The sequence below is a fragment of the Gymnodraco acuticeps genome, unplaced genomic scaffold (genome assembly GCF_902827175.1).
Source record: "Gymnodraco acuticeps unplaced genomic scaffold, fGymAcu1.1, whole genome shotgun sequence".
NCBI classification, from domain to species: Eukaryota; Metazoa; Chordata; class Actinopteri; order Perciformes; family Bathydraconidae; genus Gymnodraco; species Gymnodraco acuticeps.
In genome coordinates this window covers 2,135,749-2,154,015 of record NW_022991375.1, presented here as the reverse complement: position 1 = coordinate 2,154,015, position 18,267 = coordinate 2,135,749, and the positions used below count along the sequence as shown (strand labels likewise).

The window sequence follows — 18,267 nt, the reverse complement described above, 5'->3', positions numbered from 1 at the left end:
CATTGCTCTTTTGTAGCTAATAAACGCATCCTTATTTACAGATATACACCATGTGAGCACAGTACAAACAAAATCATACCACAGGATCCTTCTACAAGACACTGTCCCTATGCTGATGTAATAATGTAGGACTTAACATAGTCGCTATTTTACTTATACACATATTCAACTAATTAAATAACATACAACCAACTGTCCCATAGTCAACATGGGGTCAAATGGATGCTGCCTTTGCCCAGTTATCCAACGTACAAAGTTATTACAATCTTAAACAACTAGAAAATTAAGACCTTGATATATAAAAAAAAAGAAATCAGTAATAATAATTTCATAAAAATGTGTATACACTGCATTTCTTCTAGTACAATAAAATAATGCACTTCCGATTCAGACCTGCACCCACAGTCTTTATACAGATGCTTACTGTATACTATTTTCTCAGTGTGATGACCTCTATGCTCTGTGCTTGCTGGTCTTGTTTGATTTTTTTCAGGTGATCGAGATGGAAAGCCTGTTGGGCCACATGAGGCATCACCATCCAACAGTTCCTGCTAACTTTTCCTTTTGTGCCAGCTGGTATTCGGTGCACAGTGACACCCATACAAACATGACTGATAACTGCCTTTCACATTTATTTCAAGCACTCTCCTTGCTCCAACCCAGCAACTCCAGCACATGACCACACTGAAATGATACCCCATCCATTAAAAAAAGTTATGTTTCATCGAAATCAAACTCTAAAAATGACCTAGGTAAAAGTGTTAAAACTATTGCAATTTACAAATCTCAATCCAGTAGATTGCTGTGTTAATTCAAGGGACTGTCCTGGAAATCTATCAAGGCAAACATCCTCAGTTAAAGCTCCAAAATCAACAGCTGCAATATTCTCTGAAACAAGATGCCTTGCCTAACGGTTAAACAGAGCATCCTAACTCACTGTGTTCCGCGAACTCTTAACACGTTCAGCAATACATGATGACAATGTCCTGATATACTAGAACAACCACATTCTTTTACAGCTTTATTTGCATGGGTGTGCATTTAAGTGAAAAGTCAAGTCAAGCAGGTGAAAATGAAGAAAAACATTTCAGGCAGAAAAGAGTATTTAATCATTTGTCAGTTAAGTGGGCTGTATATGATGTCATTTAGCATTTTACCGGTTATATATTATTATGCTGCATTGCTGATGATATAAACAGCACAGGTTATTAATGACTGATTGTACAACACGTGAGCCCCGAAAAGTTTTCAATTTTAAAGAACCAAGCCTAGAAAATCTAAAGCCTTTCACAGTACAACTTTTAAACATAAAAACTGCATTGACTGTAAACTAATCCAGTCAAGCCACACAGTGGATTAAAACATTCTAAATACTATTCAAACACAATAAACGCAGTGTAATGAGACAACTTAAATTATACTACATTTATTTCAAAAATAAATGTCTAATTTAAAATTAAGAACAAACAATGAACTAGGAAAAATATCTGAAAACTACTGCAACTACTGCAATTTAAAAATCTCCATCATCTTGTGTTATTCAAATGACTGCACTGGAACTCAGTCTAGGAAACAGCTTTCTATTATTATAGCCACATCCAAGCTGCAAGATCAGCTATAACTGTATTCTACCACACAATACACTGTTGTACTTTGCTCAGTGGTAAATCATAGGTTATATAACTCATTGGGTACTTACAGGGGTGGAAAGTAATAAGTACATTTACTCAAGTACTGAACTGAATTACATTATTTAGAGACTTACTGTACTTGAGTATTCCAATGTTTTGCTACTTTGTACTTCTACCCCATGCAATTCAGAGGTTAATGTTGTACTTTTACTCCACTACTTTTAATTTAATACCTTTAGTTACCTCTCAAATTTGACTAATTATAACACTTAGGCCTAAATAAGACTTTATTTACACCATGGAGTAATGTTCACAAGCCACACTGCAGAATAACACATCATTAAAACTAGCTGCACTTTTGCAAGATTTGATAAACAAATTAATGCATTCATTATTATAATGTGGGCCGGTCGGAGAAGTCACTAGCTTGATATGCTTTCACTTGAGTAACATTTGCAATGCAGGACTTTTACTAGTAAAATAGCATACCTAAACTCTGGTAGTTCAACTTTGACCTAAATTCAAGATACCTCTTCTACCACCTCTCTGTTCTTTGTAACTCTAAACAGGCTCCGCAAGTAACGCCAGTCCTATCTGTTTATATTTTCCACCTTGCCAAAGTACCTTTACTCAGCTGGGTGACATGCTGTTTGATACTCATGGTACCTGTCTCTGTAATAGAGTTTGTAAACTGTACCCTGTACATTATGTTGTATGTCATCCTTATTGTTGTTCTGTTGTTTTTATGTTACATGTGTAACTAATGTCCTGCAGGTCACCCTTGAAAAAGAGATCTTTTGATCTCAAGGGGCTTTCACCTGGTTAAATAAAGGCTACAAACAAACAAACACACCTCCCTATCACCCGCTAACCAGTGCTTCGCTTCCCTTACGAGGAAGACTACTTCAAACTCTTCCTCTTGCAGAACTTAAACTCCGATACAATATTCTAAACCGACTATAGTTGTTTGTTGGATTATTTCAATAATGTATAGACCTCTATGTACTTGTTTTGATCTGCACCTGCTTTAACCAGCGGGGATGGAGCATAAGGAGGCGGTGTTGTTGAACCCAGCCCCGGCAGATGGTGCACAGGGAGGAGCGCCGCTGTTACACCGCACAGGTGCTTGTTGTCATGGAGGAGCAAAGATGGCGGTCCTGGCCTATAGCCTGGGCAAACGCGAAATAAATCAACATTTCAACATAAAAAATGCCAAATTGATATCGCTGGTACTCGTCAGTTTACTCATCGTGTTCCACACAGCTTCGCGGTACTATGGAGGTAAGTGGTTTATTAAAGTTTCTGTTGATGCAGACAAGAAAACACTTGACATCAGCTAGTGCTAATGCTAGCTAGCTGTTTGTTTCTGCGAGTACTTATCTTGCGGGTCAGTACAGTGCTGTTATACAGTGTTGCGTGTAGAGATGTGACATGTAGGTTACAAGCCTAAGACAATGCAAATAAATTGTGCCATGTATACACTTTAATTCGCCATTGGTCACTTAGCTGCGAAGACTTAAATCGGCTTTGTCTGGTTAGCTTAGCTGGATAAAGCTAACACTGCATTTAGCTGTGTTTACATGCTCCTGTCAAGACACACTTTGTTACTGCTCGAGAAGACATGTGTAGGTTTATGGAGCCAACCATTAACAAAATGGGATATTTCTTTTTAGGATATATTTTCAATTCCGTTAGGTACACACACATATGCACGCTAAACCGTCGATAAAGCCTGTAAGTAATGATGTGTAGTAACGCAAACAAATTGAGTTCCTCAACATTTTTGCGTTGGCTTGGTCGTATAAAGATGTATTTGCTGAATTGATCACAACAGGTTGGATGTCATCGTTCTTGTCACACATCCTACGACTAATGACAGCCCGTGGTTTGGTTATAAATGCATATTTATTGGCTTACACACGCCTCCCATTTGGTTTGCATTGAATGGACTTTGTTCATGTAAAAGGGTAGGAAACTCAGACCACTGCACACACTGATTGCATCTGCTTTTCCTGGCGATGACACTTCATGTCCTCAGATCTCTCCAGCCCCCAGAACCTTAGTTTCGTCTCTTTCTATAGTTTGATTCCGTTGCTGATGATTCCATTCATTGTGCACACAAATTAATAGCTGGAGAGATTTATGGTTGAGCTAAATTGCTGATGGCTTTATATTTGACTATGGCCCCTAGCTGAGCCCTGTATTGTATTCTAGTCTTTTGACAGCACTGAATGAAAAGACAGGGTCTTATTGAGACCGCAGGTTTGAGTCATAGTCACAGAGAAACTATGAGTGAAAGCCAGAGCAGCGTTTTTTTGTTTGGTCTTATTGGGGAGTTCTCTGTTTTTTGCCTTCAGGCGGAGACTCGTGTGAATGGCTGCTCTCCAAAGGACGATACTTGGGGGAGAACGTATGGCAGCCGTATGGCTGCATGATGCACAAATACAAAAGCAAGTGAGTCATTCTAACAATGGTCACAATATGGTTGGTAATTATTATTTGGGTGTGTCTGTCTGTAAGGGTGGATGGGTAATTTCGTCAGAGAAAAGATTGTTGAGTATGAGCAACCCAACACTTGAATGATTGCTATCTGCAGTTGTTATGCCTCACAGTTTTCAGATTCCTCACTGTCATTTTTGTCTTACAGAGAAGCCAACAACTGCCTTGCTCTAAAGCGAGTGGTCTTTGTGGGCGATTCACGGATCAGGCAGCTTTTTTACTCCTTCATCAAAATTATTGACCCTGAGCAAAGAGAAGTTGGAAACAAGGTAATTATGACAAAGAATACCATATAAACCATAAACACTGATCACCATATAAACCCAGCATTTGTATTGTGTTACCAACATTCAGATGCTAAGCACGCCTTTGTGCAAAAAAAGATTCTGAAAACTTTATTAACTTAAAGTATTGGATCAAACCATTATATTCAAGGTACCAACCGAATACTTGTTTGGAAGTGCAGGCAGAGAGTAACACATGTACAAAACTTCAGGGACGTTAATATCAAGTGGTTTGCAAAACATATCCTCAACAAATAATGCAGCATTAGTATGCATGGCAATCACGCAGCAGACGTCACTATTCTATGTCTGGTCTAATGTACTGTAGAGAAAAAGAGGAACTATATTTGCCTAACAGTCTTTCTCTCTGTCTGTCCACATGTCATGTGTGCAGCATGAGGACATTTCCTTTCTACACAAAAGTTCCTCTGTCAATGTGGTAAGCGATTTTTGGATGTGTTTTTTTATCTCTTTTTCTCAGTCTGTAAAATCTTTCTCTGATTCAACATCTACGCCCTCTTTGTGTGTAGGAATTCCTTTGGTATCCAGAGGCAAATAATTCCATGAAGGAGCGCTTGATATCATGGACACACGTAAGTGTAAACGTTAACCGGTACTAAAAGTAGGGAGCATTATTAAACAAGTACGTTTTATTAAACATTGTCTTTGAGTTGTAAAACGAGTTTGATTTTCTAATTCAACTGCTCGTGTTTTGCAGGAAGGTTCATTAAAGCCAGATGTAGTCATCCTTGGAGCTGCAACAGTAAGCTGTATAAATGAGTGATTAGCAATGCTTGCACATTTCACGGCAGACAAAACCAAGGTGGTGTCTGATTTATGTCCATCTTAATCTCTTCCATTAATCCATTCACCACAGTGGTCCATCAAGTTGCGCAGTGGCAGCAGCGAGACACTGCAGCGGTACAAAGTCAACCTGACAGCCATCGCTGTGCACCTGGAGAAGCTGGCTGACCACGGAGAGGTCTACTGGGTTCTACAAGGTAACTTCAGCTTCATTTATGATCTGTCACCTAGGTATTACTGCCTGTTCCCTTTACCACAGTGGTAAGTCTCTGATGTGATTACTCCGTTTAATATAAATGGGATTACCATAGATTGCTGCAGGAATGTGTCCTTAAATCTGGAAGAGTTCTCATTTAATTTCCCTTGTCTGAAACAGGTCAGATATCTGAAACAAGGTCTTGGTTAACACAAGCTTAAGATATTTTTACATTTTGTATTATAACATACAATCTGTCAGTAAATACTTCACTCGTGCATATTGGACTGGCGTTGAAGTAATGCAACCATGGCGTAGTTTGCTTATACGTTTATTTGTAGAGGGAACCATGGCAATGCTCACTTGGGTGTTGACCTAAAATAAAGGTCATCCTATCCTCAGTCTATTAGTGCCTATGATGGAACAAAACATTGAATCTTCGCACTGCAATAAAACACCTCTATCCTTTAGACCCAGTAAATGAGGAGGTGTTGAGTGAAGACAGGAAGATGATCACTAACCAACAGTTGGAGCAGTACAATGAGGCGGCGGCAGACGTGCTAAACCGTAACGGCAGGTCCCGGATCAGGCTGTTGGCTGCGGCCCGTCAGGCTGCACTGGAGACTATCGCCCAGTCAGATGACGGCTTGCACCTGCCTGAAAGCACCAGGAATGTGGTAAGCAGGATTTATTTTTAATTTAAGATTATTTGTTGGCAATTAGAAATACTCAATGGTTCATTTTCAGATGTTGTGACAGCATAGTACTTGCATTTTGTGACTGCTCCAACATGGCCATATGTTATCGAAAGTGAAAAGTAACCTTCCACAAAATGTCATGAAAATTCAGGCCAGTTGTTTCTGTTTTTAATCCAGCTGACAAATAAATAAAACATAATCACTTCGGTGGAGGTAATACATTTAAATTCTGAAATTGCACAATTATACAGAGTACTTTTATTTAAAGATTAAACGATTCACATGAAACCATCAAGCAGTCTGACCTACAACATCATTCAAATACTTACATGTGAATGCATCAATAATACGACTCAATCATTTAGACCATTGTGCTGCCTGCTGTGTTGTTTTAGTTTTTATAATGCAGTTACATTTACTTAATACTTTTAGGCTAAAGAAGACTTTTTAAATAAATGCAGGGATTCTATTTATTTTGGATACTTTTTTTATAGTGTTTTTACTTCAGTAAAGGATCTCAAAACGTTCCCCCCTGTGTAATCTCCTCTCAGGGAGCCATGGTCCTCATGAACTCTATGTGCAACAACAAGCTGCGCCCCATTGACGGTTCCTGCTGCCAGACAGTGCCCCCCCCAACCCTCGTTCAGAAACTGTCAGCCTTCTTCTTCCTCGGCTCGGCCGTGCTCTTCGTCGTCCTCCACGTCCTCGGCAACAACCGTCAACGCCGCCATGTGCCCCCGGACGTGGAGAGCCTGGAGGAGAAGAAGCCGGCGACTGCAGGTGCCGCCCCCGGCCCCAAGGAGCTGTTCAAGGCCCTCGGCAGGATGGGCATCATCATGGGATATTTCTACCTGTGTGACAGGGCAGATGTGTTCATGAAGGAGCAGAAGTTCTACACTCACTCCACGTTCTTCATTCCTCTCGTCTACATCATTGTCCTGGGAGTGTTCTACTACGAGAACAGCAAGGAGGTGAGAGGGTGCTTCTGAGTTCTGTATTCTTTTTGTTTTGGTGAAACAACTTTCAACAAAACACCTTCATCTCAACAATATCCAGTCAGGTGCATTCCCTGTTGTTAATAAATCTGTTGTTTTTTAGAAACCTTACAGAAATGATCTACTAATTGGCAGTTTTATAACGTGTTTTCCTCTATAAGATCTGAGTCTAACGAATCTTTAAAATATGTGTAAAAACATAAGAAAGGCATCTGTGCATTTTTTAAATAGTAGGAATTCGCACAAAAAAAAGGATTTACTTTAGTTGTTACTGTACAGTTACTGTAGTTGGTGGTGATATATACACCAAGTTTAATGATTGATTGTGTTTTTTTACAATTAAATGCTCTTTTTTTTCTTTTTCAAACAGACCAAATTTCTAAACCGAGAGCAAACAGACGAGTGGAAAGGCTGGATGCAGCTGATCATCCTCATCTATCATGTCTCTGGAGCCAGCGCTGTGAGTCTTTAATATACATGAAATGAATACGATTATTTTCAACAATGTATATTCATACTTGACATAAAACAATGGTCTTCTGTCTTCCAGTTCCTCCCAGTGTACATGCATGTGCGGGTGCTGGTGGCAGCGTACCTCTTTCAGACCGGCTATGGACACTTTTCCTTTTTCTGGCTGAAAGGAGATTTTGGATTGTATAGAGTGTGCCAGGTGAGTTTACAGTCGGTAACACTTTAAACAGAGACATTAGCTCGAAACACATTTTATTTTGTATTCAGGTGTGTGACTGCCCTTAGTAAACTTTTTGTACTTAAGCCTGAAATACCATCATATAATTGTTTTCATTAAAAAGCATCATATTATACTATATTATTATTATACTATATTATACAGTGTCCCCCCCCCCCCCCACACACACACACACACACACACACACACACACCAACCAACCAGGGTTTCCGCTAGGATTTTTTCTCGCCGGTCAAATGTCCGGACAGAATTTATTTTACCGAACAAATTTGAAATTTACCGGTCACGTTTCAATAATAAGAATAAGAATTGTGTAGCAGAGTTTCTGTTAGCAGGTAATCACCGGACTATGACCGGATATGCTGATGTTTAAAACTCAGTTAATGGGAGTCATTTTTATATTGCTTCAGTTTATAATCGTAACAGATCGAAAAATTCAGATTCATTTTTCAATAAATGATTCCACAAACATAATTATTACATTCAAACAAACTACTTGTAATAGATGAAGTACATTATTCAAAAGTTTACATTAACTTTGAATAATAACACGGGAGAAACGGACCCTCTCTTTTCCCCTCTCCCTCCCTCTCTCCTGAAAGCCCGTCAGTTTATCATGCAGCGCGCTAAATAGTGGGCGGGGCTAGGTGATTATGCAGCAGCTGATCTGATCTCTCTCTATCGCGTCTGGTTACACTTCACTCGCGTTTATGTCCATATCAATCAGATCCGGCTCTCCTGATCAGCCTTTATAGAGAGCACAGATCAAACTATTAAGAGTGAATATCGGCCGATAATGATCGGCGGCTGATCGATCGGAGCATCCCTAATTATTAGCGGACATTTTGACCGGCAGGTTTTGAATTTACCGGTTTTTATTACATTTTAACAGCTAAAAACCGGTAATTACCGGCTAACGGAAACCCTGACACACACACACACACACACACACACACACACACATACATACATATATAACCAACCTCCCTCATCCAGCACCAGTCACTTTTCTGCCATCTCCGCTGAACACTTTAACATATTATTAACATTTTAAACTGTATACCCCTGTTATCTAGGCCTTTTTTTGTTGTTGTTTGATGTATATATGTCACACTGTAGGACCTCGAGAAACGATATTTCGATATTTCTGGATGTTGTTTAGAGTCGGAGAGGTCCTGATAATTTATTCCGGTAAATTACTCTGACCTACTAATTGACCTGACCGAAGTTATTGAGTCTATAAGGTTGCTGCTTGGCTCAGAACCACCAACGTCAGCAAGATCTCACCCCTACTAACCCCCCGAAGAACCAGGTTCAATTAACTGCTGTTTCAATTCAGACAACTCTTTTTTAATCTGTTTAAGGGATCCCGAAGGATTTTGATATCAGTAAATGGAGTGTGCTCCTACCTAAGTGTGAGTGGCAGGGTGCAGTCTTACCTTTGACGCAGGAGAGCAGAGCACAGATTGACTTTTAAATTATCCCAGTCCAAAAAAGGTGGGATTCAGTTTATTTGAAGAAAAATAGGTCCAAACTAATACAGGGTTTTTACCTTCTCTCTTTACAACATTATAATCATACTAAGAAAATGGTGCTGTGATCATGTTCAAATATGAAACTTTAATTCACAGTCTTACATTTATTACCAAAATGTTTTAATTTCAACTGCCCAATTCAGTTGTGACATTTTAAAATCTCCCGATAGAATTTAGAGGTATTTCCTCATAAAAAGACCGGTGACAATAAAAAGCGCAGTCAACTTTTCATTCACCAAATCAATTCACATCAGTTTCATACCTTTTTTCCGACACAGACGGCGGGTATAACATAAAAAAACACATTCCTATCCGCATTATTTCGGAGGAAGATTCCTCACAGGTGGCGGGTTATAATATTCACAAACACATCTCTCATCAAATCATTCCACTCAGCCAACAACCAAGAAATTCGAGAGATATTTACCACGTGTGTGAGGACCTTACCGAGAACTATTAACCCAGCTCTGAAGGACACAGCCTACCGGGAGAGAGTCTACCAGGGGAAACCCCCCTCTCTCTCGCGCTCTCTCAAAAAACCAGTCTCTTTATGCTCAAAAAACCGGATCCAAACCCCAAAAAAACAAACTCCTCCTCTACACCCAATTTGTGGAAAACTGGGCATGGCCTCTAATGTACAGGGCTGGACATGACCCGACATGTTCCATAGTTTATGGCATAAGACACACCTTCCTATGTTAGTGTAAAAAGGACTTGACCCCTTTTTGAGGCCTCTAATGTGTTTCTCCTTAAGCCTGGAGCCCCCCTCCCTGTGAACTGCTGTCACAGGAGAGGGAGAAAACGGCCCACTCTCTTATCAGAGACACCCATAAATCATAGACCTTACACACTCAACCTAAACAAACCACTTTGTTTTGTTTATACTGTAACTATAGAAAAACCTAAAATATGAAGCATTTTCATTGTGGGTTATACAAAAATATAATTGATTATATTTGATTATAACTAACTTTCGTTTTAAATATTAAACATACTATGAAAACTCACAACACCCTCTTTTCAAAACGCAAAGTTATCAAATAGCAACAGAAAAAATTGTAAGCATACATACATATTCCAAAAACCGTCAAGAAGCATTCTCATTATGGGTTTATACTAGAATATGATTGATCATATTTGATTTATAATTAACTTTCGTTTTTAAGTATTCACTTCATACTATGATCTCAACAATGTACAACATGTAGAATTCTTGACAATAAAGCTGACTTTGAAAAAATGATTGATAACAAACAGTTATTTGGTATGGACCATTATCTCTGATGCTAAGATTGATCTCTTAATGTTTTCATGTTCATTTCGCTACAGGTCCTTTTCCGTCTCAACTTCCTGGTCTTGGTGCTGTGCGTGGTGATGAACAGACCCTACCAGTTTTATTATTTCGTCCCATTGGTCACCTTCTGGTTTGCCGTTATCTACGCCACAATGGCCCTGTGGCCTCAGATTCTCCAGAAGAAGGCTAACGGTAGGTGTCAGAATTGATGCAGCTTTAAAAAACTGTTGCTTTTATTGTTGCACTCAATTGCATGGGAGAAAGTCCTAGACTATGTCCGTCATTACACATTCATATTTCTACTCAATAAATGAGATGCCTGTCAAACACGGCAGCTGGAGGGTTGCATTTAAAACAACTGTTTTGCCAATTACTGTTTTGTTTTCTGAACAGGCAGTGGTTTTTGGCACCTTGGGATCTTGGCAAAGTTACTGGGTCTCCTGATAGTTATCTGCATCTTTGCCTTTTCCCAGGTACGTGAATTCAAAACATATTTTAATCCCACCTGTAAGAATTGCAACCTCACTTTAGTTTCAAATTTGTATAAAACTCCCAAAAAGCTGAATAACAATATATTGCAGGTTTTATATTCATTTCATTTCAATACTGTAGGTATGTCTTTAAACATCACAGTTAAATGTATAGCATTATTTAAATTACAATAATGCTGTGATAGATTACATTTATGACTTTTAGCCTAAATGAAGCAAACTAGATGACTGTTTTATCATTTGTGAATATGTCTGGATTTAATTAAATAAAGGTTTCTATTTTTAAAGCAATTCCTAACCCTAACTGTTGGGGAATAATTTCCCCTGCATGTCATCTTTTCGCCCTCTGACGCAGATGCCCAGCCTTGGGCAGCCGTTATCTCCCTTAAGGAGGGGCTGCCCTAGCATATTGTTGATGTTACCAGTTTATGACCGGGCAACTCTCGGTCAGAGATAGTTATCGTTATGGGACACCTGGAACACATCCTTCTCGGGGTGTAGATGACCCCGAGCCATAAGCGACAACAACTGTGATTCAGTGTCCTCAGCTGTTTAGTCTATGTATTGAAGAATGTTGATTATTCAAATTCAAATTCAAAACCTTTATTTATCCAGGTAAAATCCCATTGAGATCAATGATCTCTTTTTCAAGGGAGACCTGCAGATATACACTCTGAACTAGTTAAAACCTGGAGCTACAGGAGGGTTCTTCAGAATTGATTGTGGCATCTCAACCGTGTGGTCAAACTGTGGCCCGTGACATGTCTTGTGAATTCTCCGGCCAAAGCTCCAAATAAACAATCAGTGTTTGCCATCAAAGCTCCAGCTCTCCTCGTGTCTCTCTGACGGCCCGCCCACACGGCGCCGTGCGTTGTAGCTTCAACGCTTCTGCCCATTCACTTTGCCGAACTGCATTGTGGGAGTGTCGCTTCGCTTTGCTCGCTTCAAAAGTTGAGCAATGTTCAACTTTTGAAGCTTCGACGGAAGCGTCTGCCAATCAAATCATATGCCAGTACAAGCTCTAGCCAATCAACCGCGTGCTTGTGTGTCCGGGGCGGGAGATTCATGTGATTGGTTGTTGGTCGAGCTTCAGACACGCCCACCAGCAAGCTTCAACGCACGCCGCCGTGTGGACGCTGCGTGAGTCCTGACTCCAATTCAGGGTGTCCGCGGGGTCTTAAAAAGTATTAAAAGTTGATAAATCAATTTAGCGAAATTTAAGGCTATTAAAAAGTATTAAACCACATTTTCCAAGGTATTACATTTTGTAGCTTGTTTTCAATAAGTATATAAATTGTCCAAAGAGGTTGTATTCTACAGTCTGCCTGAATGTAATCATTGCGTAGGTGTGTAGTGTGATTCTGTAGTTTATTTATGGTATCCCGTTGGATTTGACGTCATCTGAAGAGGACATCGCACATCTGCTTGATAGCGCGCGAAGGTCCGTTTACGCCGGTTGTTAAACAACATCGTTATGGGGAAATGCAAGTTTGCGTCCAAATGGTTGGAAGATAAGGAGGAAGGACGATCAATACTGTATATAGTAAATGTGAGGTAAAGTGTGTCGTCAATGTAACCGGTTAGAACTCCAAGTGTCGATGAGGACTTAAAATGTATGGGAAGGGTCTTAAAAAAGGTCTTAAAAGGTCTCACATTTGACTTCAGGATTCCTGCATATACCCTGCAATTGCTTCAGAAGTTTCCTCCACACTAACCCATAGTGTTTACATGATTTGTTCCTTGTTTGAAGCCCTGCCTATTTAATATTCATGCATTGGTGTCCAGGGTTTCTTCGAGCACATCTTCGCGGTGTGGCCGATCTCCACGCTCTTTGAGCTGAACGGGAGCGTCCACGAGTGGTGGTTCAGATGGAAGCTGGACCGATTTGTAAGTCAAATGCTTTTTGGCTCCAGTTGCTCCCGTTATTAGTACTCAGTGTTTACGTTAACACATTCTTAGAACTATAAAACGTTGCAGATTATAAAAAGCTTGGAACCGAACTTTGTAGAAATTGGTTTTGATGTTTGTTTTGCAGGTGGTGATACACGGCATGTTGTTCGCCTTCCTCTACCTGGTGCTTCAGAAGCGCATGGTGCTGTTTGAGGGCAAAGGAGACGCTCTCTTCTCTCCCAAGATCTCCAACGTGCTCCTCTTCCTCTCTGTCGTCTCCTTCATTGTAAGACTCTTCACAGTACTGAGGTTTAGATTCATTATTCCAGTTTGCTGTCACCTTATCCGTCTTGCAGCTCTATTTTCTTATGGAAAATGATCTTAGTTGATAAACAACGGCACTTTAGAAGATAATGGTAACACAGGGAGGGTCAGTTACTGTTAGGGAAATGAGTCCGAACACCCCTAACGTTTAAATGAAAGTTTTACCAATAACTAGACCTTTTTAAGACAAATATAATACGTACGTTTAATTGAAAGAGCATGCTGGGCTACAGGTGTTTGTTTTTAACATCAATATTTGAGCATCATGTACGAATGAATAGAACCAACTAGTATATCTGTTGCCAAACTACTTCAACCACTGTTTTGTTGAAGCTGTTAATTGAAACATGTTTACCTAACTTCTCCTTTCCCCTTATTTTTCTAGACTTACTCCATATGGGCCAGCAGCTGCAAAACCAAAACCGAGTGCAACGAGATGCATCCTTACATCTCTGTGGTGCAGGTAGATTCTTTTATCCGTCCTATTTTCGTGTCAGAGGTATGTTTTGATGTTCTGTAATTATTAAACCAATGTTTGTCTTGAGAAATATTTCATTGTCACATTACAGGATTAAATGACTGCAACAACAAGGGAGCTGCCTTAATTCATTGCTAAAGATAGTTCTGGCACTACCACTGGGGACACTGGTGAAGTTGTGCAATAGATAACTTCATTAAGAACCCTGAAACTTGACGTAGCGATTGTGAATCACTGTTACTTGAGTGTTATAGGACTCTGTATCAGAACGCCGCTGCTCGTGTCCTCACTAACATTAAAAGAGTGGATCACCTCAGTCCGGTTCTGAAATCTTTACATTGGCTTCCAGTCGGCCAAAGAATTGATTTTAAAATACTATTGCTAGTTTTTAAATCATTACATGGTTTAGGACCAAAGTATATTGTTGAACTCCTACATCATTACAAACCATCACCTGAGGCACCAGGTCTTCTGGGACGGGTCTGCTATCGGTTCCGAGAGTAAAAACAAAACATGGAGAGGCAGCATTTAGCTCTTATGCCCCGACAATCTGGAACAAACTGCCCAAATCATGCACGTCTGCAGAAACTCTTACTATTTTTAAATCGAGACTGAAAACATATCTCTTTGGCTGCTTTTAATTGAGCTGCTCATATTCGCACTGCAGCATGCCATTTAAACATGTATTGTATACCTATTTTATTATCTTTGCTTTTTAATGCCTGTTGTAAAATGCCATTTTATATATATATATATATATGTGTGTTTTTACTGTATTTATTCCTAAAAAGTATTTTAATTTGTTTTGTAAAGCACTTTGAATTGTCGCTTGCTGAAAAGTGCTATATAAATAAACTTGCCTTGGATGAGAATGTCATACAAATTGTGTCCTTTCTCTTCTCACAGATTTTGGCCTTCATTCTCATCAGGAACATTCCTGGCTACGCCCGCTCTGTATATAGCTCTTTCTTTGCGTGGTTTGGCAAGATCTCCTTAGAGGTAGGTCATATATTACTGCGACTAAGCTGCCAGATCTAGGGATAAATATATTGATAAACCTTATATATATAGCACAAGACAAATTAAAATGGGTAGACAAGCAATGATGGAACAGATACAGATACAACACAGTGACGCGTCCTAAAACCCGGAAGTAAGTTAGCATTTAACCACTTCCGGTTCCTTCGACAAAAACCAATGCAATTTCTCCATAGGATTTTGGAAAATAGCTCGAAATCAGGTCTGTGGTTGACACACATTGAAGAGACAGATCACGTTTTGTTCAGCCAGATAATATCCAACTTTTATAATTTTCTAATCATAAATCTAATTGATAGATTTATAATCGATAGATTTATGATTAGAAAATTATAAAAGTAGTTGGAGCTATTTTCCAAAATCCTATGGAGAAATTGCATTGGTTTTTGTCGAAGGAACCGGAGGGAGTTTACTTCCGGGTTTTAGGACGCGTCACTGTGGCACTCTATAGAGAAAAAGTTAAATAAAAGAGTTTAATAATCAATGTAATCCAATATCAGAGGCCTTTGCACACAACAAGGTGATAACATGGTATTACAACATAATAAAATGTGCTTTATATAGTGCTACATAACAAATCTGCTATTACACAAGGGTACGGTAAAGCAATAAAAGAAATGAGCAATCTGTAATTCTGCTAAGATAAGGTGCCAGTGATAAAATGTGGAAGCAGAACCAATAAAACACTGGACTTTATTTCTTATAAGCTCTTTGTGTGTGATGCTCTGTAGCTCCCTGGAGGCCGCCAAGTGAAACTACACACATTTATATTCCTCACTTTTCATTCTGTTTGTCTCCCCCAGCTGTTCATATGCCAGTACCACATCTGGCTGGCCGCCGACACCAAGGGCATTCTGGTCCTGATCCCCGGAAACCCTTCGCTGAACATCCTGGTCAGCACCTTCATCTTCGTTTGCGTGGCTCATGAGATTTCCCTCATCACCAACGACCTGGCCCAGGTGATCATCCCCAAAGACAACGTGGCCCTGCTGAAGCGGCTGGGGGCCGTGGGGGTCTTCACTCTGGGAGTCTTGCTGCTGTCCCGGGGCAGCCACAACACACACGGCGCCTGATGGTAACATGTCTTGATGGTGAGGGGCAGGGGAAGACTCGCCAAGCCCCTTTTTGAGGTTGAAGGGAGGTCCAGTCCCCAGACAGGAGCCGGCCCGGTGTTATAGCTTACCGAGGGCCACAGGAAGGGACCTCAGTTGTATTAAATGACAACACAGGGGCCCGTGGGAGGACGGGGGTCTGAGCAGAGAACTTTATGACTGCTGTGAAAGTCGCACACTGAATAATAAAAAAAGAGGAAAAATGCGGGGAAAAACAAACGTAACAAAGAAAGAAAAAAAAATACACAACGTTTACATTATTTGGATTTATGAGAAGAACAGCGGAGGAAATTGATGTGGGATTTTATGTAAAACAAAAAGAGGTCTTCTCATTCAAGACCTCGTGCTTGCCTTGTGAATCTTTTGCAGCGTTGCTCCTATTTAGCCAAACACACTAATACGAAGTTTAATTTGTCACTTACAATACTTCCTATTATTACTCCACTCTGGAAGCCATCACTAGGCACAAACTCCGTCCATTTGGCCGTAGCAGTTGAAGATGTTTTCACTCAGGAGGATCCATAATCTACTTATTCAGATATCTAAATTGTTACAACGTGCTGATTTCCATGATCAACTTTGTACAGTACTTCTGTTGACTTTAAAACAGTGTTAGATATCTGAATATGCAAACTATGGACCAGCAGCTCACTTGTTTGATCAAAAAACAGTCGAACTTTGGAGTGCAATTGTTAAAATGTTGAATAATCCCTCGACATATTTTTGCTAATGTCTTCGTGATTTTTGAAATGTTCGCCTTGTGATGAAAGGTGCCGTGTCACTGCTGTGTCTCTGAAATTCTATGTGATATGTACAGTATTTAATGATTTTAAATTAAGCGTATATTTTATACAGGTTTTTTTCTTTCTTTTGGGCTTTGTTTTATGTTGTACTCATGACTGCTGTTTGTGAAGGAAGTATTACATGAGTCATTTTTGTACCCATCCCAGCATCTGGTAGATGATCACTTGCCTCAGAGACGCATTGCGGAGGTCGAGCCTTTACAGTCTAATACCCGTCTGTCCTATCAGCTCGCTTCATAGTCTGTGTATATTTGTATGATAGAGTGAAAGACTTTATTTTATACAGCAATGCTTTAGCAGTGTTTTTAGTTTGATTGCCGTTTACAAACATGCCTCTTAGCTCTGGTGGAAAATGTACCGCCTTGCACATATACAATAGGAAATCTAAGTATAAATCCTCCATGTGCGGGCACAGCCGGTGAATTCTTAATCAGTGAGTGAAAAAGTGCTTTTCTTAGACTCAATGCATCCAAACCTCTCAGAGGCTTTAACAAGAGTACATCTAGCCTGTGATCGTCCGCCTGTTAAACTCTGCATCACTGCCACATGCCAACATCTAAAAAAACAACTCCTTTGACTGAGCTTAGAAGGCATATTACAAACAAATACTGTATATTTTGACAAATGGGTTATGTGGCTTTGCCTATATATCCTCAGACATTTACTCAAAGAGATGATCACTTTTATTTGAAGACCTGCATTTTCTTTTCAGCTTAGCAGTGAACTCCAATGCATAATGAGTTTAACAAGGTAATATGTGCAGAAATGTTATGTACTTGAGCACATTTTTTATTGGGTAAATGATAGGTTTAAAAAAAAAAAAAAAAGTATAGTGTTGTACAATCCAAGCTGTGTTGCTTATGAATTTTGAGTTTCATGTTTCGTCTACCATGAGGTCGTAAAGGGTTGCTTAGTTAATTGCTTTCTACACATTTATATAGATACCTTTTTTAAAGGAAAAATATGGGTCCACATAGAATTCATTTCTTCTTTAAAGTGGAGCAATTTGTTGATTTTTGGGGCGTCTGGTAATTTATCTAACAATGTGCAGGTTCCGTTGTGTTCTTAAACGGAATAAGATTGAAGTAAATGTGTAGTTTCTATAACCAGTCATCACCTCACAGTTCAAAGGGAATGGCATTTCCATGTTGCAATTTCGGTTATGGCGCGAAGTTCACTGATGTTTCCTCGTCTATTACTGATCAACAGCTATACATTTGGTAATTGTTTCAGGCCTTATCAGATCTTTCTGTCGAGTAAAAGCAACAACTATTTATACCCATGTGCAGCAGGGCCTCTTGAGATATGTTACATGTTAAACATTTTGTGATGTCTTAAAAAGGTGAAACGTATCCATATTATTTATAAATGCCTTTATTCTGTTGTACATTGTTAAAAATACCTTCATAAAATGTGTTTTTTTTTCGACAAAATATACCGTTTGTGTAAGTCCTCATTACTAGTGTCTTGTTTATTATTGGGACAA

The 18,267-nt window shown here is 39.5% G+C and overlaps 1 protein-coding gene across 2 annotated transcripts; it reads left to right on the top strand.

The window, feature by feature from the left end:
• Positions 1-2,602: 2,602 nt before the first annotated feature.
• On the top strand, positions 2,603-18,216 carry casd1 (CAS1 domain containing 1). Of its 2 annotated transcripts, none has more exons than XM_034241147.1 (18): positions 2,603-2,912; positions 3,989-4,085; positions 4,279-4,399; positions 4,809-4,853; positions 4,945-5,007; positions 5,133-5,177; positions 5,292-5,415; positions 5,886-6,091; positions 6,664-7,083; positions 7,478-7,567; positions 7,658-7,777; positions 10,681-10,837; positions 11,039-11,118; positions 12,922-13,023; positions 13,172-13,312; positions 13,736-13,813; positions 14,735-14,827; positions 15,670-18,216. In XM_034241147.1, the coding sequence occupies exons 1-18, from the start codon at positions 2,672-2,674 to the stop codon at positions 15,937-15,939; spliced, it is 2,493 nt and encodes an 830-aa protein (XP_034097038.1). In that variant the 5' UTR covers positions 2,603-2,671; the 3' UTR covers positions 15,940-18,216. The 2 variants fall into 2 exon arrangements, with proteins under 2 accessions (XP_034097038.1, XP_034097039.1); XM_034241148.1 differs by having other exon boundaries at positions 2,774-2,912; positions 3,989-4,081; positions 15,670-15,939.
• Positions 18,217-18,267: the final 51 nt, after the last annotated feature.